Source organism: Leptidea sinapis, chromosome 26, assembly GCF_905404315.1.
Source record: "Leptidea sinapis chromosome 26, ilLepSina1.1, whole genome shotgun sequence".
NCBI lineage: Eukaryota > Metazoa > Arthropoda > Insecta > Lepidoptera > Pieridae > Leptidea > Leptidea sinapis.
In genome coordinates this window covers 2,920,367-2,948,027 of record NC_066290.1, presented here as the reverse complement: position 1 = coordinate 2,948,027, position 27,661 = coordinate 2,920,367, and the positions used below count along the sequence as shown (strand labels likewise).

Below are 27,661 nucleotides of genomic sequence, written 5' to 3'. Positions count from 1 at the left end.
TCTAGTTTTCTCTCATGTAAATTGCGGTTGTTTTTTTTGCAAAAGAGTGTAGGATATAACATTCTAGGCGTGTTATAAAACTAGTTTCTCTGCCTTACCTGACTCTTGTCCGAGCAGTTGAACAGCCGGTCTTGCAGCATGAAGGCTGCTCCGTGGGAGATGAGCGCGTCTCGTTCCATCTCCCCCAGCCTAACTCCTCCTCCACGTCTTCTTCCCTTCACCGGCTGTCGAGTGAGCGCGTCTACTGCGCCTGTTGTACGAACCTAACCATACAAAGGTATCTTTATAGTAAACAAGTGACCTCAAAGGCGATTCAAAGTCAAATAAACTTCATTCATAAATATTTCTATTAGATTACTGAATCTACTATATGTTCGGAAAAAGTAGAGTCCGTGAGAAGAACATACAAGAAATGTATGTTATCAAAACAGGCATAAGGTAGAGACACCTATAGCCCAGTGGATAGTGACCCTGCCTACTGAGCTAGAGGTTTCGGGTGCGAATCCCGGTAGGTGCAAACATTTGCATGATGAATGTTAGTTTCCGAGTCATGAATGTTAGTATATTGAATTAAATATATCGTTGTCTTGTACCCATAGTACAGGCTATGGTTAGTTTGGGGCAAGATAATTTGTGTAAGTGTGTCAATATTTATTATTTATTTATAATTATTATTTACCTCACGCGAAATAACCTGTAAAGGCATATTTTTAACACTTTGACAATGAACAAAAAACAAGTAGGAGAAACAAGTAACAGAAATTCTAGTATACAAATAGCTAATTTAGTACAAGCTAATAAAATTCATTTTAAATCGAACTCAACTCAAAGTTATGTTCTATTCACATAACACTACTCTAAAAAGAGTAGAGAAATTTCAATATCTTACTTAAAAGATGATGTAGATATGGAGAGGGAACGCAGGGCGCTGTCGGTTCAAGCGAATATGATTGCACGCACATTCGGGCGTTACTCGAAGTAAAAATAACTGTTTTTAAAGCGTACTGCAAATGGCTCTATTGGAGTCTGGGCGTGCTATAGTAATAGATCGTAAGCGCCCTGCGAGTCCAGTATAACAACGCCTTCAGAGCACTGTTGGAGCTGCCACGTTTTTGTAACGCGTCAGCTATGTTTGCACACGCAGAGGCTTTAGCGCCGTTCCATGTAAAAAAGCGGCTTCTCTACTCCGCTGAACACGAGGCAGTTGTAACAGTTATCTGAAGGCGCTAGCCGGCAGCGGGGACTCTCCGTATGTTTGCCATTTAGTAAAAATTAATATGTCCCTTCGTAGATATAATTACTAACACAATTAGGTTATAAATTTACTAATAAAGGATCGTAGATATCTAAGAATAAACGTTTTATTATATTATTTTATAAAAGAACTAGTTGACCCCGCACACGTTGTATTGCTATATAAAGTAATAAAACGTAGATGCAACCGATTCTCAGACCTACTGAATATGCATATAAAATTTGGTAAAAATCAGGAAAGCCGTTTCGGAGAAGTAAGGTAACTAACATTGTGACACGAGTACTTTATATATAAGATGTTTAAAGAAAACTATTTATCTATAATGGAAATAAGCGGGCGGAAATAGTGCGTGATTGACAACCGAGCTTCGACCTTGATGATCCCGCGTGCCCGTAGCTATGTATTCGTAACTAAAGCACAGAGTGACATACGCCTGATCTTTATTACATAATTGCAATTTTCTTAGAGATTTCCAATTTTATTCGCTATATCACCACAATTTTCTTATGAACAAAGGACAGGACGTTCAGCTGGTGGTAATTGATACGCCCTGCTCATTTCAATGCAGTGCCGCTCAGGATTATTGAAAAACCCAACAAATTCTGAGCGGCACTACAATTGTCTCATTTGCCCAGTAATTTCACTAGCTACGGCGCCCTTCTGACCGAAACACAATAATGCTTACACGTTACTGCTTCACGTCGCCATTGTTGTACCCATAATCTAGGCGGCATCCTGTGCAAAGGAGCCTCCCACTGGTGAATACCAGAAGTCGCCTCTTACGACATTCTTGGGCCTGGGACTTTCCTATTTTTTTATGCCTCGGGGAACCACAGGGCAAATTTTTTATCAATGCAACAAAAATCCTAACCCATACAACACAAAGCCATAACTAGGTGACACAATTTAATACCAAAGAAATTCGAAATTTGGCACAAACAGAAATAATTAATGACTAACAACTTAGATCATTTCTACGTCTAGATCGACTGTGACATCTGTTAAAACATGGAAACAAGTTGAGGTTGACAGTTAACCTCTATTTTGAGCAAAACTGTACATACAAATCGCCAGTGTAAGACGTAGCTTGTCACGCACACTAAAGTAATAAACCTGGCCTGTTTCATCGGTTGTCTAGAAGCGAGAGACTCCATCTTGACTAATAAATTATCAGTACTAAGATTCATGGTATGAAAATATACTCCGCCTGGTATTATCTTCCCGTGACAGTTGGGTCACGTGATTTGCCCAAGAATACGACATCAGTTGTGATGATTGTTCTCAAACTATTTTTAGTGAAACAACGCTATATATGTGTGCCACACGACAATAGCGATGAAGTGTCTTAGGCTATCGTGGGAAGAGAATACCAGGCGGACTATATTACACGACTCTACACAATAATTTTCGTTCTTTGTCCTAAAGTTTATACTATTATTTTCCAGGTAGTTATGCACAAAAACGAAAAGAAAATACCTTTTTTCGGTATAAAGTTTGCTTTTGTGATAGTTATAATAATAATACTCATTATTCAATTTTTTCATAAATTTTAATTGATTTTAATATTTTTAAAAAGACCGCGCGGTGAGAGTGGGGTATTAACGTTTACACTGTGCCGCTAGATGGCACCCGAGTGATAAACAACCATCAGGTGTTATTTACAAGCCCAGAATAACTTAAAATGTCGTCACGAAAGTGCAAATACGATGCTGATGCATTTTGTTTTATATGTGGTCAATTTATTAAAGTTCGAGACGTGAAATATGAACTAAAGACATCTCACGTTCTCTGTGAAGCCTATGAAGCATATTTTGACAGTCCTGTACGGAATCAAGATAAGCCATGGGCTCCACATGTTGCTTGTAGTTATTGTAAAAGGTGTTTGGAAGGTAAGCAATTTTTATTTAATTAAGCGATGAATCCAAAATAATAGACATATTAATTTTTATTTTTATATTTTTAGGTTGGTATCGAGGTGAGAAAAGGTCTATGAAATTTGTAATACCAAGGATTTGGCGAGAACCAAAAGACCATATTACTGACTGCTACTTTTGTATGGTGAATCCGAGTAAAAGACGTAGAGGTAAAAATGCAAAACCTATTGAATATCCTGACCTCGAATCTTCTTCTGCTCCAATTGCTCACGACCTGACACGACCAGTATCTGAGCCACCAAAAAAATTATCGCAGAAAAGTGGCTCATCTTTTAGTTCTTATAAAAGTAATTCCGATAAGGAGTTTTTGCCTACACCTGAACAACCAAAACACTATCTCATTACTTCAGAAGATTTTAACGATCTAATTAGAGATTTAAATTTGCCAAAAAATAAAGCAGAGCTTCTAGGCTCTCGGTTAAAACAGTGGATTTTGCTTGATGATGTTAAGATCACGGATCAGCGGACTAGGCATGAAATGTTTGCAACGTTTTTCACGAAGGAAGATGGACTTTGTTTTTGTAATGACATTAAAGGTATGTTTGAAGCAATTGGCATACCCTGTGTCCCTAGCGAATGGCGTTTATTCATTGACAGCTCTACAAAAAGTTTAAAAGCAGTTCTATTGCACAACGGAAATAAATTTCCGTCTCTTCCAATTGCTCACTCAGTACATCTTAAAGAAAATTATGAAAGTGTCAAAATTTTGCTTGAATCTGTAAAGTATCGTGAGTATAACTGGGAGCTGATTGGAGATTTTAAAATGGTGGGATTTTTAATGGGGCTACAGGGAGGATATACAAAGTATCCGTGTTATTTGTGCTTGTGGGATAGCAGAGCGGATTCTAAACACTATATTCAACGGTCATGGCCTGTAAGAACAGAATTGTGTGTCGGAAAACAGAACGTCAAATTTGAGCCGATTGTTGAAGCGGAAAAAGTGTTAATGCCGCCTTTGCACATTAAGTTAGGGTTGATGAAACAATTTGTTAAAAAACTGGATGAAACTTCAGAAGCTTTTGGATACTTAAAAAAATTTTTTCCGAAGTTATCGGAAGCAAAGGTTAAAGCTGGGGTTTTTGTTGGTCCGCAAATAAGACAGATTTTCGCCGATGGAAAATTTCCAACGTTGCTGAATCGTACTCAAAAAGCAAGTTGGAACAGTTTTAAAGCAGTAGTTTCTGGATTTTTAGGAAATAATAAAGCTGAAAACTACGAAAAGTTGGTTGAGGATATGCTTACAAATTTTAAGGCCATGGGCTGCAGGATGTCATTAAAAGTACATATGCTGCATGCTCATTTGGATAAATTTAAAAACAATATGGGAGCCTATTCCGAAGAGCAAGGAGAACGTTACCATCAGGACATCATGAATTTGGACAACGCTATCAAGGCCAATACAATGAAAACATGATGGGCGACTATATTTAGGGTTTATTGAGAGAAAGTAGCTGATGAACATAAAAGAAAAAGTAAAAGTGTGCACTTTTAAGTTATTTCCACTTTTCTGTTAATTTCCACTTTTCTGTAAGCTAATTTGATAGTAAAACTTAATAAAAATAATAAACATTTTTATTTCAATAGTTTTATTTTCAATCAAAAATTAAAATCCGAGATTTTTAAAAATTTCGTTCAATCAGTCTTCTAAGCACAAAAGCAAAGTTTTTCATGCCATATATTTTTTTTCCGTCTAATTACGATCTAAACTACCGAAATTTAATGCTTTGCAATCAAAGTCAAATTTCATGTTGACCCGTGTTATTATTCTTGTCAGAGTGGTCGTGGTCACTAAGATAATGCGACTTTAGTAGTCGCCGGTGGTGTCCTTAGTTTTGGGTCGCCACCTTTGCCAGTTTGCATCATTGCGGAGCCCTCCCCCGCAGGTGTCGGGTCACTACTTTGATCAGATCCGTCCACCGCGTGGGTGAGCGTCTCTCGCTCTTTTCCCCTCGACCTTCCCCTGCACTATCAACCGCTCAATCGATCCTTCATTTCTGGAGATGTGACCATAGAACTTCAGAATTGAACTTCGTAGTTGCAGTTGGTTCGGAAAGCCGTCCAAGGCATCTTCACGAGTCGCCTCCAACACAACATCTCTAAGGCATCAATTTTGCGGCGTCTTGCAGTATATGGGACCAGGTTTCAGCCCCGTACAGAAAGGTTGAAAACACAGTGGGAAAAACATATTATTAAAACCACCAACCTGCCACTTATCAGACACCATGTGCCTCAGCCGCTGGTAGTGCACCAGTCCGAAGAATATGTCGGCCTTCATCTCTCGGCCGTCCACGCCGCTGTACAGACGCTCCGTGCCGTAGTAGTTGTACCCGCCCGCCTCCAGCAGCCGCCCGAAGTAGTTGATAGCCGTGTCCTTTTCGTTGAACCTGAACGGCGTCGCGTCGTGTACCTAGAGCGGAAAAAAAAACAATTTTCATGAAAAAAAAAATAGCCAGATTTATGAAACCACGCAGAGTAACAAATTTATATAAATATTCATAAGATAAAAATATAATAAAATAAAAAAAATACATTTATCTGATGTGGGGTTCGAACCTACTCTCCCTCTCGGAGCTTAATTCTGACGCCATAGACCGCGCGGCCAAACTGATTTGGAAGCAGTAGTTGAAATTGATGATACAACTTGACCCCAACTACAATCAAGTAATGCGACGTGCGATACGTGGACGACAAAATTTGAGGCGATGTAATAAAAGTAAAAAAAAAAAAGAAACCGACTGCAAAAACTCAAAAGTAAAAAATAACTTAATAGAGATTTAATTTAATACATCTCTTATGCAAATGTTATACCTTTAATATTGATATAATACTATTAATTGTATGTGCTACCTATTGATAGGTTTAAAATCGGTGCCAAGCCAAATGTAATATCAGGTACCTACACTCGCCACGCGTGACTTTGAGCGGGATAGCTTCGTCTACAACCTAACAACCCAAGCGAGCAAGCACCGACTTAGACCCTCATCGAAATCGGTGTACGTACATACATAGAGAAAACTACAAGTAATTACATCATCCACGTAAACAAAAATTTTCATAAAATGAAAACTACTCGCCCAAACTATGTAAAATTTTTATGGGACCAAATGGTATTTATTCCGCATCGAACTAAAGAAGACTTACGTAAATCGGATCATAAATGTCAGGGTTAACAGTGTACATACAGTGCAGCTACTGTACTCAATAGCTGTTGTATTAATTTACATTTACTTTTTTGACTTACTCGTGTAAGGCATTGCCTATTTGACGTTTGTGTATTTTTGTTGCATAACTTTACATATTATATTGTAATTGAAATGATTTGTAAAACGATGAAAATGTATATCTTGATATAAAAGAGTGGCAATGAGTTTCTTGCTACTTCTCATTCGCTCAATCCTTTACGAAGTAGCGGTAGATTCAATAAGAAGTTATTATTTTTTTAAATTCATAAGTGTAATTTCCGTGACCATGATTCCGTGATTCATGTAGGATAAAGTGATATTAATTTGATTATATACATAAAAAAATATCGATCGAATTGAGAACTTCCTCCTTTTTGAAGTCGGTTAAAAATGCTAAGCTACAATCAGCAAAGTTTTTTGTAAGTAAAGTCTCAGCAAAATCTTTGTACGCTCCATGGATGTCAATCTTAGTTCTACTGGTATTCGTTACTCACGTGTCCATGTAGGCAAGCCGCCTTCCCCGCCATACACTCGATCATCATGGCTATGGTCATCCGCGACGGGAACCCGTGCGGGTTGAACAGGATATCGGGGATCAGGCCCGACTCCGTGAACGGCAGATCTTCGGCCGGCCACAGCTGTGAGCAGATCCCCTTCTGGCCGGCGCGAGACGCGAACTTGTCGCCTACTGTTGGGTTACGCTGAAAGATCACATTTCGTTACAGACTTTTTAACAAGCCATTAAACATTTCAAAATCACAAGTTTGAAACATTATCAAATTAAATTATTTCAAAAACTCAATGAAAAATGTAATAGTTGTTTATGCATCTGTATTGTAATAAGGGGTATAAACACGAATGTGGGTTAATAATAGAATAACATGAGTGTTTTATTACCAAATTATCAACAGTTGCATACGAGACTTTATCTACACCCATAATATGAATCCTCTATAAATGATTCTGAAACAGTTAGCTTACCGCTAACATTAAAAAAGCCAGTCCTAGTAACCATAATATCATCCAAAGGAGTGTTATTATGAAAACGGATGATATAATGTTATACTGAATTTCATTACAATACTCGCTTGGATTATGTAATGGTTATTAGGACATTGGGTGTTTTAATGTTGGCAATAAGCTAACTGTTTTAGAATCTTTAATAGAGGAATAAGTAAGCTTTAATAAAGCATGGGTGTAGATAAAACATTAATTCAGTTCAGGTTTGATTTAGACAGTCTCAGTTTAGATAGTTGACACACGACTAAGGTGTCGGCGTCGTCGTCACGACGACGAGAGAGTATGCTTACATTGTCTTTAAGCACACTTTTGGCGTTCCGCTATCTGACTGCGAATGATATGTATGTATATATAACGTCATTGGTGACGATTTTACCCAAGTTAGTGGCATGACAAGCGAAGGTGGAACTCGGCGACAAGAAGCAAATCAAACAGCTTTTCAGAACTTGAAATGGATATAGGACATACCTGTATCCTCAGCATGATGCAGGCTTTCTTCGTGGCCTTGGGAGAGAAGTCCCCACACAGCCTCACGCTGTCCACAAACACCTCCTCCTTTCCGTGAAACTTCGCCACAACAAACTTGCTCGTTTCTCCGTCGTAGAAACTGTAAAGTGTTCACGTTGTGGTAATAGAAGCAGTAGGTGGTATCCGTCGACACCTCGCGGGAAATTCTCGAGATGCACAAATGATGGAAGTTTCTAGATGAAAGCTTTGCCGCCCGATAGTGTTACATGTCAATACATAACAACCAAAGAGGATGTAAATACTACGTAATAAGGGACTGCCTTAGTAAAAATTTTCAATTTAGTTTAGTATGAAACGTGCAGCTACCAAATATATCGTACATAAAATTTACCATACTACAATAATTATTATATTCGATTGCCATCTTGCAACCCTATTGAAGATCTGTAGATGGAACAGAATGATATTAATATCGCGATACAAATTAGGCGTTGATCGTAGACGGGTGAAAATTTGAAGTATTTTGTATGTATTTTTAATGCTGATCAATATAAAATAAAAAATATATGCAGGGGTGGGTGACCTCAGTGTCTCGGTGATTCTCAGACCTGTCCGATATGCACACAAAATTTCATAGAAATCGGTTTAGCCGTTTCGGAGGAGTTTGGTAACAAACACTGCGACACAAGAATTTTATATATAAGTAAGTCTAAACTGTACAAGAATACAACTTACCAATAGAAGGGTTCATTATTATTGATCCTGGCGCCGACCGCTGGCAGTCCGTCATCATCGATGTACTGTGCCAGCTCGGGCCTCTTGGGGTCCCTGATGAAGAACGAGCTCTGAGCCTTCAGCTCGATGAACTGGGACTTGTAGACGGTGCCGGCTGCGAACCCTCGCTCGTGTGCGCTCTTGTTAATTATCATAGCGTCTTCCATGTCGTAGCCCTAGGTGATCACTTTATATTAAATTTACAAATAAATAAAAGACAGGAAGGTGCCTATGACATTAATTAGCATTGTATAATATACCGTTTATAATCTTAAGCTTATTGCCAACATTAAAACACACAATGTTCTAATAACCATTACATCATCCAAACGAGTGTTGTAATGTTGTACTGAATTTCATAACACTCCTATTTTTTTTTTCATTCCCTTCATGCTCAAAGAGTTTTAACAGACAGCCACATTCTTATTGCTCGATGCGTGGCATCTGTATGAATTTCAAAAAAGAACATTTTGGTTTACGCGCGTTCCACACCACCAAAACGTCGCGCGCCGTAAAAAAAAAGTGGGTTATTAGAATCCCCGCCATTTTTCTTCGATATTTTTATTGTTTTGTTTACAAAAAATGAGCGAGTATTTCAAAAGAACATAATATTCAAGTGAATTTTAATTATTGCACTGTACAAAATGTAAATTACTACTAAAATAAATAATTCTTTCATTAATACTTAGTTTATTTGTATATAATCAGTAATGGATGATATTAGGTTACTACTAGGACTGGCTGTTTCAATGTTAGCAGTAAGCTAACTGTTTCAGAATCTTTTAGAGGATTCATGTTTTGGGTGTAGATAAAATCTTGTATGCAACTGTTGATAATTAGGTATTAAAACACTCATGTGATACTATAATCACACTCGGCTTCGCCTCGCGAGATAAATCCACATTCATGTTTTAATACCCCTTATTACATAACAGTTGCATAAATAACTATAGAAGTCATAGTCGTCAGACTCTAGAAACCAAAGTGTACGGTTGCATCTCTAGACCTGACGTCGATGACGTCACATCGTCGCTTTGTCATCGTGTGCAAATCAAGCATTAGCTAGCCCTTGGATATTATTATTAATAAATAAACAACGATTTATTTTACAGCAATATAGATTGATGTAAATGTATTGTGTTCTGATGCCGATTATTATTATTATTATAGTGATGATAATCAATGAAAGCTTAGTTTAAGTACAAAGAGTATTAAAATTTCTGAAAGAAATATTATAGCGACGCAGAACACCTGAAACTACAGAACTATTAAAAACAAAAGCCAAAACGTAACAATGAAAACTTCAAAAACAATGCAGTGATAGCACGAAGATATAACCACATGTACCTAGCGGTAATGAAACTCCAAACCGTACTGACGCAACAGGACGAGCGAGAAGGGGTGAACGGGGAACGGGAAGGGGCTTCACGTTCCAGTGAAGTCCAGAGATAATGTGGCTGTGTAGTAGATGCCAATATCAAGAAAAAGTGTCCATTCCACTTCAGTCGGAAGACGTCCACTGCTGTACAAAGTCCCCCCTCAAAATTTTCATGACGATCAGTCCTGCGCTGCCCTCATACAACCTACTCCGGCGACCTTGACCAGATCGTCATTTCATCTTGTGGGGGCCAACCACCACTACGTTTTCCGGTACGTAGTCATCATTCGAGGACTTTACTGCACAAAGTGCCATCAGCTGTCCGTCGAGCTATGTCCTCTGCCCACTGCCACTTCAGTTTCGCAACTATCTGGGCTATGTCGGTTACTTTGGTTCTCCTACGGACCTTTTTATTTTGATTTGATCTCGCAGGGAAACTATGAGCACCCTCCATTGCCCTCTGAGCGACAATGAGCTTCCTCATAAGGCCCATAGTTAGCGACAACAAAAAAATGGCTCCTGTGCTTCCTCTGGTGTAGCAAGAGATTGTGGGCGGCGGTGATCACTTAACAACAGGTGACCCGTACGCTCGTTTGTCCTCCTATTCCATAAAAAATAAGACAAGATCTGCGTACCGTAAGTCATCACTGGCAACACGCACTGGTTAAAAACCTTCTGATACTTTGGTATTTTGGAAGAGATTTCACGGAGCTCCCCGAACGCTGCCCATCCGAGTTGGATTCAAAGTGTACTAAGAAATAATGTCGAATAACTTACCGTGTAAGAAATAACAGCGAGAATGGCGTTAGTCCCGGCGGGATAGTCGTCCAAGCCGAGCAGATCGTGGTGGAGGGGTCGGAACAGCGGCGTGGCTCCAGTCTGCAGTCGGTACAACTTGGTCTCCGCGTTGGTGCCCCACGTGTGTATGGGGGTCCCCATGGTCTGCTTACCCATCTGACACTGGTACATGTTACTGATGGGATTAATGGACACACTGAGTTATAACCCTAATTGAATATTCTGTCTCTTGGACGTCGAGAAGTTGCTATTGAATGCCACATCAATAGTAGAATTCACGATAGTGACCAACAATATACATTTTGGCCATAAAATGTGAAGGAAATGTTAAAAAACACTCATAGCAATTACGGGGCCCAAGACTAGGAGTGAATTATATAACTTTACTATTTAACTTCCGGAAAAAAAGCCATGTATGTTGGCAACCTGTGTAATTCAACCAGTTGAAAGAGTTAACACGCGATTTCTTTCTTGAAATTAAATAATAAATTAATGCACACTCTGCTTGAAACTACGGGATTATATTAATCTGTAAACGTCTCGATCACATGCCCTAGCTAGAGGGTGGTCCGAGGTTTGAACCTTCTTCCGGGACGCCCCGCGTCTGTGAGCTACAATTTCGGCCACCAAGGCCCCGCCCGGCTTCGCTGTAAAAGTTTTTAGGGCTATCAGCGCAGAGGAGGTTTTTAGTCAGTAGGGGGTGTTTACAATACGTATTTTCCTACTCTCCAAAAAAAATCATCACTTGTCATGACGCTTCATTGTGTATATTTTACCGCATTCATCACGGGGAGTGTTGCGAACAGCTATTTGACTCGATTCCTGCAACCATCAACAACCAACCAATAACTAGTAATAGAAGATGTATACATAGTAATAATAATTGATACGTGGTGGTCCCACACAGAGCGGTTATAAATCAATTTCCTTCCACGATATTGTCGAATGAATTTGCTTGCGCGGTGTTATCAGAACGATGCCACAAAGGTACCTTTTCCTCAAAGCAGATTCTTATCAGTTTCTCTCCTCCTGTCAAAGCCACTTTACGAACTGATGTATTTTCATGACATTTACCAAGTGTGGTTGCAATGTTATGTTATTGTCACTCCCTATGGTAAATAAATGGATTTCTATTGTCCTGGTGGTTGGCGGTCATCACTTAACATCAGTGACGTACGCTCATCTTGTTGAAACGATGTTTTAAACGCTTGTAATACTAGTTATTGAGTACAGTAGATGCATCAATCCGCACCATATTTTTTTTTATGGAATAGGAGTACAAACGAGCGTACGGGTCACCTGGTGTTAAGTGATCAGGAAGGATTAATTTAAGGAAGGTGTACGCGCTTTTTTTGAAGGTACCCATGTCGTATCGTCCCGGAAATACCGCACAAGTAAAGAAGGAACACCATAATATATTGTAAATAAATAAAGGCACTAAGCGAGGTTTTAATAGCTATTATATAAAAAAATGAAAATACTTTATAAAAAAATCAAATAATAGTCGCTGAGCTCCCGGTAACAGAACTATCCAGCCACCACAAGTAGCACCCGTTCATCGTGACGCATCGCTTTCCTCGATCATAGTTTAGAGAAGGGAACGACCCGCCCCACGTCACCGACACAAGCAGTGGCATTAAAGTTAGCATATCGATGCCTTCCACGAGAACTCTACCAAATAACAAAAAAGAATCTTCATCTACATATTATGCAATACTCACTAAATGCCTGTACTTACAATTTGACCATTATGTTTAAATTTAGGATCAGACGATGACTTACCGAGGCGATTGGTTGCAGTCAGGCATCGGAACCAGCTGAGCGAGGTTGCTCATGAATGCAGACTTTGAGAGCTCCAGATGAGTCGTTTTGCCTGGAACATCAACATACTAATATATTACATCAGTGCAAATATTATATATATTATTGTGGTCGAGTATATTAGGCATGATGACATAATACATGGGGCACACTAAAAGTTTTGCACTTCTAGCTAATCGGAACTGTTTGAATTTCGAATGTTATATTTATTGAAACGTTGCAACCTTCGTAGTAATAAAAGAAACAATTGGCGGGAAATCATTTGTCAATTGTTTTTAATCACACATCAAAGTTCTACGTACGCAACGAAAATGAAATTATGTCGAAAAGATTTAGAGCGATGAGCGATGAAAGCGATGAGCGATTTTTTATGATTTTAAAAGTTCTCTCTCTCTGCAAGACTGTGCCGCTCGTCTTCAAAATGCTTTTGGGAGAGAAGCACCTTGCTTGAGCACCGTGAGGCGATGGTTTGCTGAATTTGAGACAGGTCGAGTTTCCTTACATGACGAATTTCGTGAAGGGCGGCCTTCAACTGCTATCAACGAAATTGGTATGAGCCAAATTCAGTAAATTTCACATGAAGAATTGAAAGTTCGGAAACTTTGTTGTCGTTGGATCCCTCATGAACTGACAGCGGAGCAGATGCGGGCTCGCGTGGAATGGTGCTCACAGATGCAAATAAAGTAAGACCACGGACATTCTAATGCTGTTTATGACATTGTCACAGGAGACGAAACGTGGACTTATTATTTTGAACACGAAAAAAAAAACAGCAATCTTGTGAATGGGTGTTTGAAAATGAGAACAGGCCAACAAAAGTGAGGCAAGCGAGAAACGTTGGTAAAAAATGGTCGCATTTTTTTTCTCAGCTTCACAATTCCACTTGAAGGCTGTTAAAAAAATTCGCGAAAGACGACCAAAAAGCCGTGTTCTCCTACATCATGACAACGCTTCTTCACACACGGCCAACAAAACTAAGTAATTTTTAGCTACCAAAAAATACAACTCGCCACCCATCCTGCACCCTGTGATTTCTGTATTTTCCTCAAAATCATAGATTTGATGAGAGGTTTCACTTTTACCTATTCCGAAGAGGCAGTGATAGCGTCCAATCAGCACGTAGAAAACATGCCATCAGATCTGTGGTCCTCCTGTTTTAAAAAATGGTTCGATCGCATGAAAAAATTTTTAAAATGTAAAGGAGAGTATTTTTAAAAGCAATAAACATAATATTTTGGTTATAACATGTTGTTTAAAGTTACGCAAAACTTTTAGTGTGACCTACGTATAAATTATCGTATATTGGATGCATCACCCAAATTTAAAAGGGTAAGCCACTTAGAATTAAAAAAAATATATGAATACCTTTGATAATCTCGTTCTGCGAGATGGCTATATCCAGGTAAAGCTGTTCCATTGTGCCGATCAGTTCCAACTGTCCTGTGGCCAGGTTGATAACGGGTCTCATCATACGCGCTTCGGTCGTGAACAGGAACACGCCTGCGTATTGCGCGGGGACCTACGATAGTTGTACATTATAATATTATATGCTTTTATGTACACCCATGCATAAATCCTCTATTATCCTAAATCCTCTATTAAAGATTCTAAAACACTTAGCTTATTGCCAACATTAAAACAATCAATGTCTTAATAACCATTACATCATCCAAGCGAGTGTTGTAATGAAATTCAGTACAACATTATATCATCCGTTTTCATAATAACACTCCTTTGGATGATATTATGGTTACTAGGACTAGCTTTTTTAATGTTATTTTTTTTTTATTTTATTTTATTAAGAAAACCAACAGCATATTACAGATTAGATAAATAACTAATAATATTTTACAATAATAATGCTAATAACAGGTTTCCCTTATATTATATTAAATTACGGTTTCCAAAAAATTTCAACATGGTGCGATACCTACTAAACAAAAATGAGATTTATCTTGAGATTATATAGGTCGTTTCATTACATAAAAAAAAACTGTTACTAAATATATACATAAAAGGTAATACATAAATATGTATACTATATGTGGTAAAATAAATAAACATATTAATATATTATGTTAGTGCATCAGTTACTTAGATGTATCATTGAAAGTAGCTATGAGTTCTGATTTGAATTTAGATTTATTTATGCTGAAAAGATCTACGTGACTGAAGGTTGTGTTGTAAGTATGTATTGCCCGTGATATGAAAGTGTTTTTGGAATAGTTTGTATAGTGTAGTGGTTCATATAGTAGATTCGTGTGCCTCGTGCGGGTTGACGGTGTACAGTATGATATTTTAGAGGTCAATTTATCACAACAAAGCTGTTCACAATATCAAATAGTAGGCTCATATCAAGTAAAATGCGTCTCTGCTCCAACGTTAATAGTTTGTGCGCCTTACAACTGTCATAATAAGAGCCGGTGTGTAATTTTTTACGGTAGTTTAGGTGGTTTAAGAATTTTTTCTGTATACGTTCCAAGCGTTCATTGTAAATTATATATTGTGGAGACCATATTGGACAAGCATATTCCAGAATACTCCTGACATATGCATAGTAGATAACTTTAATAGGTTCTATATCAGAAAATGGTTCGCACGTGCGCAAGACAAAGCCCAGATTTCTTATGCTTTTTTTTGCTATGTTGTTAATGTGGTCGCAGAGTAACATTTTGTGATCAAAATATACTCCGAGGTCGCGAACAAGTTTGGATTTCTGTAAAAGTGTGCCATTTAAGGTGTAGTTATAGACAAAGGGCTTTGATTTACGCGTATAACTGATTTGCACGCATTTGAGTATGTTGACTGTAATGTTGTTTCTTTTATAATATTCAAAAAGACAGTCGAGATCCTTTTGCATCAACTGACAATCATTTATAGATTTTATACTACGATATATCTTCTTATCGTCAGCATACATAAGATAATCAGAGTTAGCTAAGCAGGAACCGATATCATAGAGATATGCATTATAAAACAATGGCCCTAAATGCGAACCCTGTGGTACACCGCAGGGACTATCAACGAGATCAGACCTGTAACCACCAATTACAACCGCTTGAGATCTATTTGAAAGATACGACTGTACCCAACGAAGTAAATCTCCATGAATTCCAAGGAGCTGCAGTTTGTGGAGAAGGATGACATGATCGACACGATCGAAAGCTTTTTCAAAATCAGTGTAGATCACGTCAACCTGACCACCACGTTGCATGTTAGAAAGTACATAATCGGTGAAGCACGCCAGGTTCGTGGAACTCGATCGCCTCCTGAGAAAACCGTGCTGTTCATGAGGAATGGATTTAGCAATTATATGACAAATTGAATTGTATACGATAAGTTCGAGTAACTTAGCTACAGTGCATAGCATTGAGATACCCCTATAGTTCTCAATCATTGTCCTGCTACCTTTTTTGTGAACAGGCACGATGTATGCTGTTTTCCATCTGTGTGGAAAGATACCTTCACTTAGAGAGCGATTGAATATGATTGATAAGGGCAGGGCAAGACTTTTTGCACACAAGTGCCAGAATGTGGAAGGAATACCGTCGCAACCAACGCCTTTCCTAGTGTTAAGGTTTTGGAGCATCTTAAGAATAATGGTGGGATTTGTTCGTACACATGAGTATGCGTCTAGCCCATGAAAGCGTTTTTAAAAAATGAGTTAAAACCATCGCAAATCTCTTTCCCATCCACAAATTTGTCGTTGCCCATACTTAAAGACTTAGGGTAACTGTTATCGGTAAGCTAACTGTTTCAGAATCATTTATAGAGGATTCATATTATGGGTGTAGATAAAGTCTTGTATGCAACTGTTCATAATTAGGTAATAAAACACTCATGTGATACTATTATTAGCCCACATTCGTGTTTTAATACCCCTTATTACACAACAGTTGCATAAATAACTATTACAACAAGATCCCAGAAAATGTTCAAAGCAAATGTATTACGAAATTTAACATAAATGGCTTTCTTAATGATACCACAGATTGGGAATGGAGCGACCATCCTCGTATTATTTAATTATAAATAGTGTTGGTACGATATTACATCGTAACAACTTTTTTTTATATAAAAAGAAGCCCGCCGAGTTTCTTGCGCTCGTTCTTCTCAGGTCTGAGACATACTTTTTCGAATGGGTGGTAGTAAACAAAATAAAAGTATTCTTCTTATCGAAGAGAGTCGATACTTTACTAAGTCAAATTATGTTATTTTCTAAAAAACAGCTCCTTAATCCTATCCTCTTTCATATCCAAATTTATAAAACTTTCTATCGCCATAGGCTTACGCTGAAATTGACACATTTTTAACTAAACCTAGTGCAATTCGGCATCTGACAACCAAATCATACTTTCTCCCGTAAGTATTCAAAGTATTCAATATAAACTTTAATTATACTATTATTAACTGTATTTATATAGTTCTTGCTGGTATCTTTAAAATGTAGTACTAATTCTATACTTAGTAGGGCTTCCAACCCCGCGGCCTGTATTCATTCTCGGCATTTGCGGGACTACGAATTTTCAATCCCGCGGGATCTCGGTATTTGCGGGATCCCGCATAATGAAAATATGAACATTTTAAAACAGTAAATTTATCAACTCCACTATTACTATTAAAATGAGATCAATCAAATTATACTGTTTTTTTCACAAAAAAAAACAATAACAAATTCTGGATAAAAAGCAAAACAAAACAAATCGTTTTCAATAAATACACAACGCAAAATAACAAAATCAACCAAAAAAAAACACATTTTAAACTGATAAATTATTACTTAATTATTAAGATTTTCAGCTTTTAATATTAACTGATGTTTGCGAAGGAAATACAACATTTCCAAATTGTCGTCTGTCAAACTACTGCGTATTTTACTCTATTGCCTGGCCAGAAAATGCCCTTTCTGCTTCCACACTTGTGGGCGGTATTCCTTTTCAGGGCTTGTACGACGTGAATGAATCTTTCGTTCACGTACACACCCTTAAATTTTTATTCTATTCTAAAAGGATGTATCAATAAACATCACGAAAATACGAAACAGTTAATAACTTGAGTTATTAAGATTATTCTTAATTAATTAGATTATTCTAAGTGAATTATTATTAATTCACGCAGATTATCCTATTTTGCATCGCATGCACGCTTTTTTTCCGCACTATCTCGCGGGATTGGAAAATCTTACCGCAATACCGAGATCTCGGTATATCGGTATCTCCTATGCTGAAAAGCAAAACAATCTAGAAACCGGTGTCTATTAATAATTATTAAATATAGTAAATTATCACATAAGTACTTTAATATAATCAAATTAAAATAGTAGATTTAGAATCATATATGTGAAAATAAAATGGCTTTTTGTTATACAAATAGATGTCAACATAGTTATAAATATCTGTAAGTTTTCTTAATAAATAAATACGCGTGTTGTAAGGCAAAAAATTAAAAAAAAATTGTATACTTCAATCTTACCTGTATCTTCGGCACTAGAACAATTTCTGTAGTGATGGGCACGTCCTCCGACATCACCTTCAAAGTTCTCACGTACGCCATGGACTTGTGCGCGGTATCTTCGGGCAGGTATCCCACCAGCCTGCCGTCAATGAACACTGGGTACATATACACGTCGTTCGGCAGCGGAATATCTGTCACGGACCTCATGCCTACAATACAAATATTATGTTTTTTTTTTAAATGAAAATAAGGGACGAGACGAGCAGGATGTTCAGCTGATGGTAATTGATATGCCCTGCCCATTACAATGCAGTGCCGCTCAGGATTATTGAAATATCCCAAGAATTCTGAGCGGCACTTTAAGTGATCTCGTCACCTCTGCCGTTCCGTTTAATACATACTAAATCACTGTTTCTCTATATTGTAGTCTATAATTTACTGCAGGGCGACATATTTAAAGTACTTTGTCACATCTAATATATAAAATTCTCGTGTCATGGTGTTAAACTTTGAACTCCTCCGAAACGGCTTGACCGATTCTCATGAAATTTTGAGTGCATATTGGGTAGGTCTGAGAATCGGACAACATCTATTTTTCATCCCCCTAAATGTAAAGGGTGTTCCACACGTTTTTTTTTTACATTTTTTTTAATTTGTTTGATTATGAGTCAGCATTAAAAATACATACAACTTCAAATGTTCACCCATCTACGATAAACAGTCACTTTTGTATCGCGTTTTTAATATCGGCAATACAACGTTTGCTGGGACAGCTAGTATTATATAGATTTCTATGTTACTTCGAAATGACGCGGTCACAGTAGGTCGAGAAGGTAGAGAAAAACTCACCACAATTCTCCAGCACATGCGGTAATTTTTCTGTTTGTTTACGATCTAAAAATGGCGTCACCTGAAAATGAAAATTAGAGATCCATCAATAACGTAACACAAGGAGCTATATGAGTGACATATTATAGGGAAGCTATTCAAAGCAGTCATTCTCCATTCTTTTTTTATAAAAATAAGGGACGAGACGAGCAGCACGTTCAGCTGATGGTAATTGATACGCCCTGCCTATTACAATGCATTGCCGCTTAGGATTCTTGAAAAGCCCCAAAAATTCTAAGCGGCACTACAATTGCGCTCGTCACCTTGAGACGTAAGATGTTAAGTCTCATTTGCCCAGTAATTTCACTAGCTACGGCGTCCTTCAGACCGAAACACAGTAATATTTACACATTACTGCTTCACGGCAGAAATAGGCGCCGTTGTGGTACCCATAATCTAGCCGGCATCCTGTGCAAAGGAGAGCTAGAGCGCTTATAAGTATAGCAGTCTCCGTCCGAGCGCTCTTACCAACTGAGCCAACCGTTCGAGTGACGCATCGATCGTAAATCTTGGAATGTCTTGTTCAACTCGTAGGTTGTAGCTCAATCTACAGAATCTACTTTACAGTCGATAACCTGCTCAAGACACACAAAGATTGTATAATTAATCCCAGAAGTAGGGGATATCACTTTAAAACAAAATATTGTTCTTTAAAGTTGCAAAACAAAAAATGTGATAAAGAACTTGCTGCGAAAGTTTTACTTAGCACAATGTCCATAATAAGAATCAATGTCCATAGATAGAAGAAATATTGGTGGGGACCATTAAATTGTGACACACAAAAACAAATTATTGGTAGAGGGGTTCAGCCAAATCGAAATAATATTCCAATTATACAAATGATTTAAGTTTTCTTTAGTGTTAATTCCGCCAATATTTGTTTTTAAACAATTCGACACGTGTTTCGCCTCTACAGGTCGAAATTTCGAAATTAGATCAAAGGAACATATTGCCGCATTTAGGAATAATCATCCCGAAAAATCACACTTCGCGAAACATTAAATTGATACAGGTTACTCACTCGGAATCAATAATAATTTTAATATTTTACATACATGTGAAAAAGGATTTTGCTTAATGTGTTAGAGCAATTAGAAATAATAAAACACAAAAATAACATGTTTACATTGTTGAATGAACAAACAAATTTAGTCTCATCACCTTTGTTACGTATCTCTTCCGGGGGTAATACGTCACAACAGCCGACCAATCACAGCGCGTCATTTCATGGGACAAGGGTATAAAAGAGCGGCTTCCGGCTCATTAGATTCAGTCTCGTGCCAGATTTTGGCGAGACAACACGTCCTGAGGATGCCATGTGTCGAATTGTTTAAAAACAAATATTGGCGGAAATAACACTAAAGAAAACTTGACGTAATCAACGCGAGCTTATGACTCGCGCTTACTAGGAATTCCTCGTTTATGGGGGATAATTGCAAACCCCAATCCCCAGCACGAAGTAGTTTCAACGGTTTGCCCGGGCCTCTAGGCCAGGGAGAACATGTTGATTCCTTCAGTGTAGCGCGCGTGCGGCCCAGGACATCTAAGGGCATCACAGACCTGTTATTGCTCAATCTCGTGCGGCTCGAAGCCGCCGGTCCCTCTAAGAAGAATTTTAATACGCCGCCAGTGAGTTGCGCGACCCTGAAGCCGCGCACACCTAAATGACGACGCCTATTTAGCAGGCTAGAGTCTCGTTCGTTACCGGAATTAACCAGACAAATCGCTCCACCAACTAAGAACGGCCATGCACCACCACCCACCGAATCAAGAAAGAGCTGTTAATCTGTCAATCCTTCCGGTGTCCGGGCCTGGTGAGATTTCCCGTGTTGAGTCAAATTAAGCCGCAGGCTCCACTCCTGGTGGTGCCCTTCCGTCAATTCCTTTAAGTTTCAGCTTTGCAACCATACTCCCCCCGGAGTCCAAAATTTTTGGTTTCCTGGAAGCTGCCCGCCGAGCCATTGTAGTAACGTCGGCGGATCGCTAGATGACATATTTACGGTTAGAACTAGGGCGGTATCTAATCGCCTTCGAACCTCTAACTTTCGTTCTTGATTGATGAAAACATCTTTGGCAAATGCTTTCGCTGATGTTCGTCTTGCGACGATCCAAGAATTTCACCTCTAACGTCGCAATACGAATGCCCCCAGTTATCCCTATTAATCATTACCTCGGAGTTCTGAAAACCAACAAAATAGAACCGAGATCATATTCTATTATTCCATGCACGAAATATTCAAGCGGCATTTTGAGCTCGCTTTGAACACTCTAATTTGTTTAAAGTAAAATTGTCGGCCCATCTCGACACTCACTGAAGAGCACCGCGATAGGATTTTGATATTGAACCGGCGTTTTACCGCCGGCTCACCGACGATATGCTCCGCAGACGTGTCAGTATCACCGCGGATGCGATGCACCGACAGCGCGGCGCACAAATGCAACTACTTTGCTTGCTTTTTAACCGCTACAATTTTAGTATACGCTATTGGAGGTGGAATTACCGCGGCTGCTGGCACCAGACTTGCCCTTTGAAAACATTTATTTTTAGATGTCGTTGTGTGCGCGCAACGTAATCCTATTAATATTATAAATGTGAAAGTTTGTATGTCTGGATGTATGTTTGAACTTCTTTAACGCAAACACTACTGAGCGAATTTTGGTGAAACTTTGTAATAATATAGCTTACACAACAGAATAACATATAGGCTATAATTTTGTGTGAATTTGTGAATTGTGTGAATTATCTATACATTGCAATAAAATTGGAGTGTCTGTTTGTAATATTGAAATAACCGTTTTTTACTAAATGTATATTATGAATACATATACGTACCGTATATGCATTAAAATAACATTTTTACAATTTCTGTCTGTCTGTCTGTTTGTTACGTCTAATCCGAAGACCTTTATTGGCAGGTAGCTGATGTAATATGGAGTAACTTAGGCTACGTTTATTTTAGAAAAATAAAGCAATGTCCAAGAAACAGTCTAACTCTAATAATAATTTAATTGGCAAAACAACGTTTGCCGAGTCAAGTAGTAGTCAAATATATTTATCTTCAATACCATCAAAAAGGTATACATAATGTACATGTTTTGCATTTATGTCAATGTAATTTTGCCGTTATAAACCTATTTAAATATGATTTAAATTTGTATTGTGGTTTTGTTTGGCCTTGTTACTAATGTTCTGAATAAATAATAACTGGCTTGCTTTCTATGAGAGAGAGAGAGAGACCGACAGAGAAACATGCGCACGCCGCACGGCTAACAACTATAGCAAAAAGTGCCGTTACAACTTCTAGTCTTAATTCTTTCCGTCAAGCCTCCTTTCGCAACGCGCGATAAGGAACTTCAGTTCCAAAATCAAAAAGATGACACACGCCCAGCAAAATGACACTTATTCAAACATCGAGATGGCGTTTGCAACGGCGATTACTGCCAGCCTCAATCAAAGAGAATATAACTACGTTCTTATTTACTTAGTCAGCTACAGTGATCGTTGCTCGCGTCGCTTACAATTGGTTTGGAGATGAATATTCATAATATTATGCGAAACACGAGAATTACTGCCTTACTTACTGAAATAAATAATTTAAATAAATTGTTACCTGTGCGGACGCTGACAGGTGGTTGAGCAGGCCGCAGGGCGACCCGTCCGGCGTGTGCACCGGACACACGAACCCCCACGCGTCCGGCAGCAGCTGCCGAGCCTCCGTGGTCCTCATGGACATGAAGAACAGGCCGCGGTGTATCGCTCTGGAACATTATGGCAGTACACTGCTGGCACATATACGAGAACCTGTTTATGACAATAAGCGTCGAGACGAACAGGATATTCAGCTGATGGTGATTGATACGCCCTGCCCATTACAATGCAGTGCAGCTCAGGATTCTTGAAAAACCCAAAAATTCTGAGCACTACAATTGCGCTCGTCTCATTGAGACGTAAGATGTTAAGTCTCATTAGCCCAGTAATTTCACTAGCCGTTTTGGGACCCATAATATATGAATATGGTGAATCTTAACGGTTACGACGAAGGCGCCGATTAATATTTTTAGGTATTCAAAATAGGATTTTCAATCACATATTGACTGTCAAAAACTATCTACATGAAAATCTATGCCTCAGACCGAAACGATATATATATTCGAGAAGAACGGGCTCAAGAAACTCAGCGATCTTATATGCGCAAATAATTTGGTCTGAAGAGTGATACAAATGGCCTAGTTGACCTACTATCGCCAGAGTGTCGAATTTGGGTATCGGTGTTCGAGGGCATCGTAAAAATTCACTGTGATAATTTTTCAATTCGACCGCCACACATTCAGATGGTGGGGATGATATCCTAACTTATGGTGTGTCGTGCGAAGGTGGAATTCAGCGGCAGGCTCTTCGTAACACTCCCCAAGATAAATGTGGTAGAAGACACACAATTAAGCGACATCTCTACGCAACGCCAAGTGATCCAGCCGTTCACAGAGCACTGGGTCCCAGACAATTCGAGCTGCTCTGCGTTGCACGCGGTCAAATGGATCGAGCTAATACTGGAGTGCGCCAGACCAGAGATGACAGCAATACTACTTGTGTGGCCGGACCTGCGCTTTGTAGAGCGCTAGAATGTGGGCCGGCTTCAAGTATTGCCGTGCTCTAATAATGACGCAAAGCTTCTTCGAAGCCAATTTGGCTTTGCCCTCCAGATGGCCACGGAATTGGCAATCGCTCGTGATTTCGAGACCCAGAATTCCGATACTAGGCGAGGCTTAAGGGAAGTGTTGTCGAAGAGCGGTGATACGACAAATGAGGTTTTTTTAAGTGGTAACCGCGCAAACTTGAGTCTTCTGGGGGTTCAATTTACCCCATTCCGCGACCTTCTCGAGAGAAGACTCGATAGAAGACTCAAGTTTCTCCCGGCACTGGTCGACGTTTTCCCGAGAGAGACCTGCATGGCCCGTGTATATGGCATCACCAGTGCTGTCGTCCGCATAGCAATGTATGTTGGAGGTGTCCAACATATCATTCATATGCACAAGAAACAGCGTGGGATATAGCACACAGCCTTGGGGTACTCCAGCGTTCATGGGCTTGGGATTCGTGCAAAAACCGTCGACAACAACCTGTATTCTGCACCCAGTGAGGAAGCTGGAGGTCCACTTGCTTAAGCTCTCGGGAAGCCCAAATGATGGAAGTTTTGAGAGGATCGATTTGTGCCATACACGATCAAAGGCCTTCGCTATATCCAGCCTAGCTGCCATGCCTTCCCCCTTGCTTTCAATAGCCCATCTATGTGTTAGATATACCAGAAGTTCACCTGTCGACCATGGCGAAAGCCGTACTGCCGTTTGTTAATCAACAGGTGATCGTCAAGGTATACCAAGAGCTGGCGGTTAGTTATGCTCTCCATGATTTTGGTCTCTGATTGTAGTGAGGTAATAATAGCAATAGGCCTGTAGTTTGCCGGATTCGAAATGTCTCCTTTTTTGGATCGGATGGACAAGGGCTGACTTCCATGAGTCAGAGACTACGCCTTTTGAATAAGAGTGCCGGAATAAACGCGTTAGCACCGGCGTCAACTCAGGGGCACACGTCCTAAGCACGATTGGAGAAATGCCATCCGGCCCGCTCGACTTCCTGACTTTCAACGAAAACATAGCTCGCCGAACAGTTTTCTGTCTGAACTGTACTTCAGGCATGGAGCTCTCACACCGCGGGATGGTCAGCGGTGTTTTTCCGTTGTCGTCAAGAGTCGAGTTGGAGGCAAAAAGAGTGCACAGGAGATCGGCTTTCTCTTTTGCCGTATGGGCCAGGGTGTCATTCCTCATGTGCAACGGCGGTATGCACGGCTGGTTGAAGTCACCAAGAGCATCTTTCGACAACGGCCAGAACTTGCGTCTCCGGTCGGGTGACTGGAAAGCTGCTCGCCGATTTTGACGACCTGCTTCGATCTCGCACGGGCGAATTGCCGCTTACAAAATCTGGAGACACGGATATATTTCCTCTTTAGAACTAGGCAGTCCGGATCTTTTGAGCTCAACGCCGCAACCCAAGTTCGATACGCCAATTTTTTTCAGTCAGATGCTGCTTTAACTGACGCATCGATCCAGGGCTGTGATCTGCCATTGCTTCACGGAAGAAATAGGCGCCGTTGTGGTACCCATAATCTAGCCGGCATCCTGTGCAACGGAGCCTCCGACTGGTATACTACTTACTTAAAATGAGACATATATCTCATCCGGTTGATGTTCTCGGCGACGATGGTGAGACCCTTGTTCTGAGCAAGGTTCACATTAGTAGAGGGCGCGTTGCCCGTCGATATGAATGTCTCCATCTTCTGTTCCAAACTGCCTGCTGACCGGATTATAGACTGCAGCTCTGCCTAAGAACAAGTAACAAATGAGATTAACAAACACAAAGATGTTGACTAGATTATGGGTACCACAACGGCGCCTATTTCTGCCGTGAAGCAGTAATGTATAAGCATTACTGTGTTTCGGTCTGAAGGGCGCCGTAGCTAGTGAAATTACTGGACAAATGAGACTAAACATCTTATGTCTCAAGGTGACGAGCGCAATTGTAGATCGCTCAGGATTTTTGGGTGTTTCAAGAATCCTTAGTGGCACTGCATTGTAATGGGCAGGGCATATCAATTACCATCAGTTGAAAGTCCTGCTCGTCTCGTCCCTTATTGCCATAAACAAACAGAGGCGTCAAACTCATTGATTCAAAATCAAAATTGCTTTGATTAATTGATTGCGGGCTAAGAGAACATAACTACTCTTCGGACAATGCGACCCTTTTAGCTCTAAAGTGCCTTTTGACTATCATCAATCCCAAGCCAACTGAGTCTTTAAGAGATCTCTTATAAACTAAGTTCATGCCCTCTTTTTAGTATATTTCCGAGAGTGGCAAGAGCTTCTCCACACCCTGGTGAAATATTATAACTGAATTTCAATTTTTATGCAAGAGTTGCACAAGAAGTGTCCAAATCGTGAGTGGCGTGGGTTACGATGAATGACGTCACGACCGTTTTTTGATCCATTTATAGAACGTGTCGCATAAAATGATATTTCTACGACTTTGTAATTGAATTTATCAATAAATAAACAGTTTTCGGATTACCACTTAAATGTGCGAGAAATGTATTGTATACATAGCTACTTATCTCTGATGAGTGGTTTTTATACGCTTTATATTAGCCTCACCTGTATGTTTGTAACCGACTTATTTGGGCGCGATTTTGACCCACTTTAAACGGCTAGATTTCGTTCAAACTTTGTAGATTTATCGAGGACCGATGACATTTCACTAATTTGACTAAAAAATGAAACTAAATAATAGTTAAAAAAAAACTAAAAAGCACGCTTTATATAAAAATCAAATAAATATAGTTAATAAATTTAAATCGAAAATAGTGTAATAAAATATATTTTACTGTTAAAAAAAAGCGTGGGGTGTTTTTTAAAGATATTATTAAAATAATAATTCTTCTACACCCCACGCTTTTTTTTTTACAATAAAATATATTTTTTTACAATATTTTCAATTTAAATTTATTCTCTATTTTTTAGTTGAATTTTGTATAAAGCGTGCTTTTTAGTTTTTTTTTAACTATTATTTATTTTTACTTTAATTAATGACAAAGGTAATTTTTAACACTTCCCGTGTTGGCTGTATGGTACACCCATACCTTGAAGATATCCCTTGCTGCATCTTTGCAAATTATATAAACAAGTTTATTTTTCTTAAGTTGACATAAAAATGTTAACTCTAATGATTTACACATGGAAATGTTATCTTTGTAATATTGTATGTGCTACGCAATAGAATATAGACTTATTAAGTCTCAATGAAGTATGTACTTATATTACTGATCGTGGGTGTATGAATAACAGATAAAAGAAAAGGAGTAGAAAAAGGAGTAGAAATTCCACCTTCGCACGACATGCCACAAGTTAGGATATCATCCTCACCATCTAGATGTGTGGCGGTCCTCCACAGTGCGCTTCCTCAAGGAGCTTTCTTCCACGTACTACAAAGCTGTGGAATGAACTTCCTTGTGCGGTGTTTCCGGGACGATACGACATGGGTACCTTCAAAAAAAAGCGCGTACAGGCCGGCAACGCTCCTGTGCTTCCTCTGGTGTTGCAAGAGAATGTGGGCGGCGGTGATCACTTAACAACAGGTGACCCGTACGCTCGTTTGCCCTTCTATTCCATAAAAAAAATTAAGTTGATATATTATAGTGAGATCCTAGTTAAAAACATGAAATATAATAAATTCACTCACAGCATTAAAAGTTAATGTCGTTCCTGTCCTTGCCTTCTTCTCCAACACCAATTTGATCACATACATTAGGTTCTGTAGCCTCTCCTTCAAAACCTGCAGATACAGGTGTCCACCGACTTGCAACTCCTGCACCATAACCGCGTCGGCACCTTCGACCTGCAATTGGAGATGTATCTGTTAAATGATAATACCTACTGTACGATCTGCAGACAATATGTATCTCTAATAGGAATAATAATCTTTATTGCATATGTAAATAAAAAGTACAGTTACAGTATTTTTTCCTACAGCGCGCTGTGGTTTGTAAGAGGATGTTGTGACAAGGACTGAAAAAGGAATGCTGAAATGGTATGAACACGTGGAGCGAATGAGTGAAGAAAGAATGACGCATCAAATATATAA

General features: G+C 39.1%; 1 protein-coding gene across 3 annotated transcripts in view; it reads right to left on the bottom strand.

The window, feature by feature from the left end:
* Positions 1-27,661, bottom strand: part of LOC126972380 (DNA-directed RNA polymerase I subunit RPA2) — a 46,440-nt gene that overhangs the window by 1,034 nt on the left and 17,745 nt on the right. Inside the window, exons 7-19 of one of the 3 annotated variants that reach the window (XM_050819076.1) lie at positions 27,260-27,415; positions 25,183-25,349; positions 22,584-22,731; positions 18,934-18,994; positions 18,103-18,293; positions 13,996-14,149; positions 12,592-12,682; positions 10,789-10,984; positions 8,595-8,809; positions 7,860-7,998; positions 6,866-7,072; positions 5,393-5,596; positions 99-263 (exon numbers count right to left, since the gene is read on the bottom strand). In XM_050819076.1, the coding sequence (XP_050675033.1) occupies positions 99-263; positions 5,393-5,596; positions 6,866-7,072; positions 7,860-7,998; positions 8,595-8,809; positions 10,789-10,984; positions 12,592-12,682; positions 13,996-14,149; positions 18,103-18,293; positions 18,934-18,994; positions 22,584-22,731; positions 25,183-25,349; positions 27,260-27,415 (2,094 nt within the window). Of the gene's footprint in view, positions 1-98; positions 264-5,392; positions 5,597-6,865; positions 7,073-7,859; positions 7,999-8,594; positions 8,810-10,788; positions 10,985-12,591; positions 12,683-13,995; positions 14,150-18,102; positions 18,294-18,933; positions 18,995-22,583; positions 22,732-25,182; positions 25,350-27,259; positions 27,416-27,661 lie in introns of those variants that run through there. The other 2 variants (XM_050819077.1, XM_050819078.1) reach the window with 2 other exon arrangements.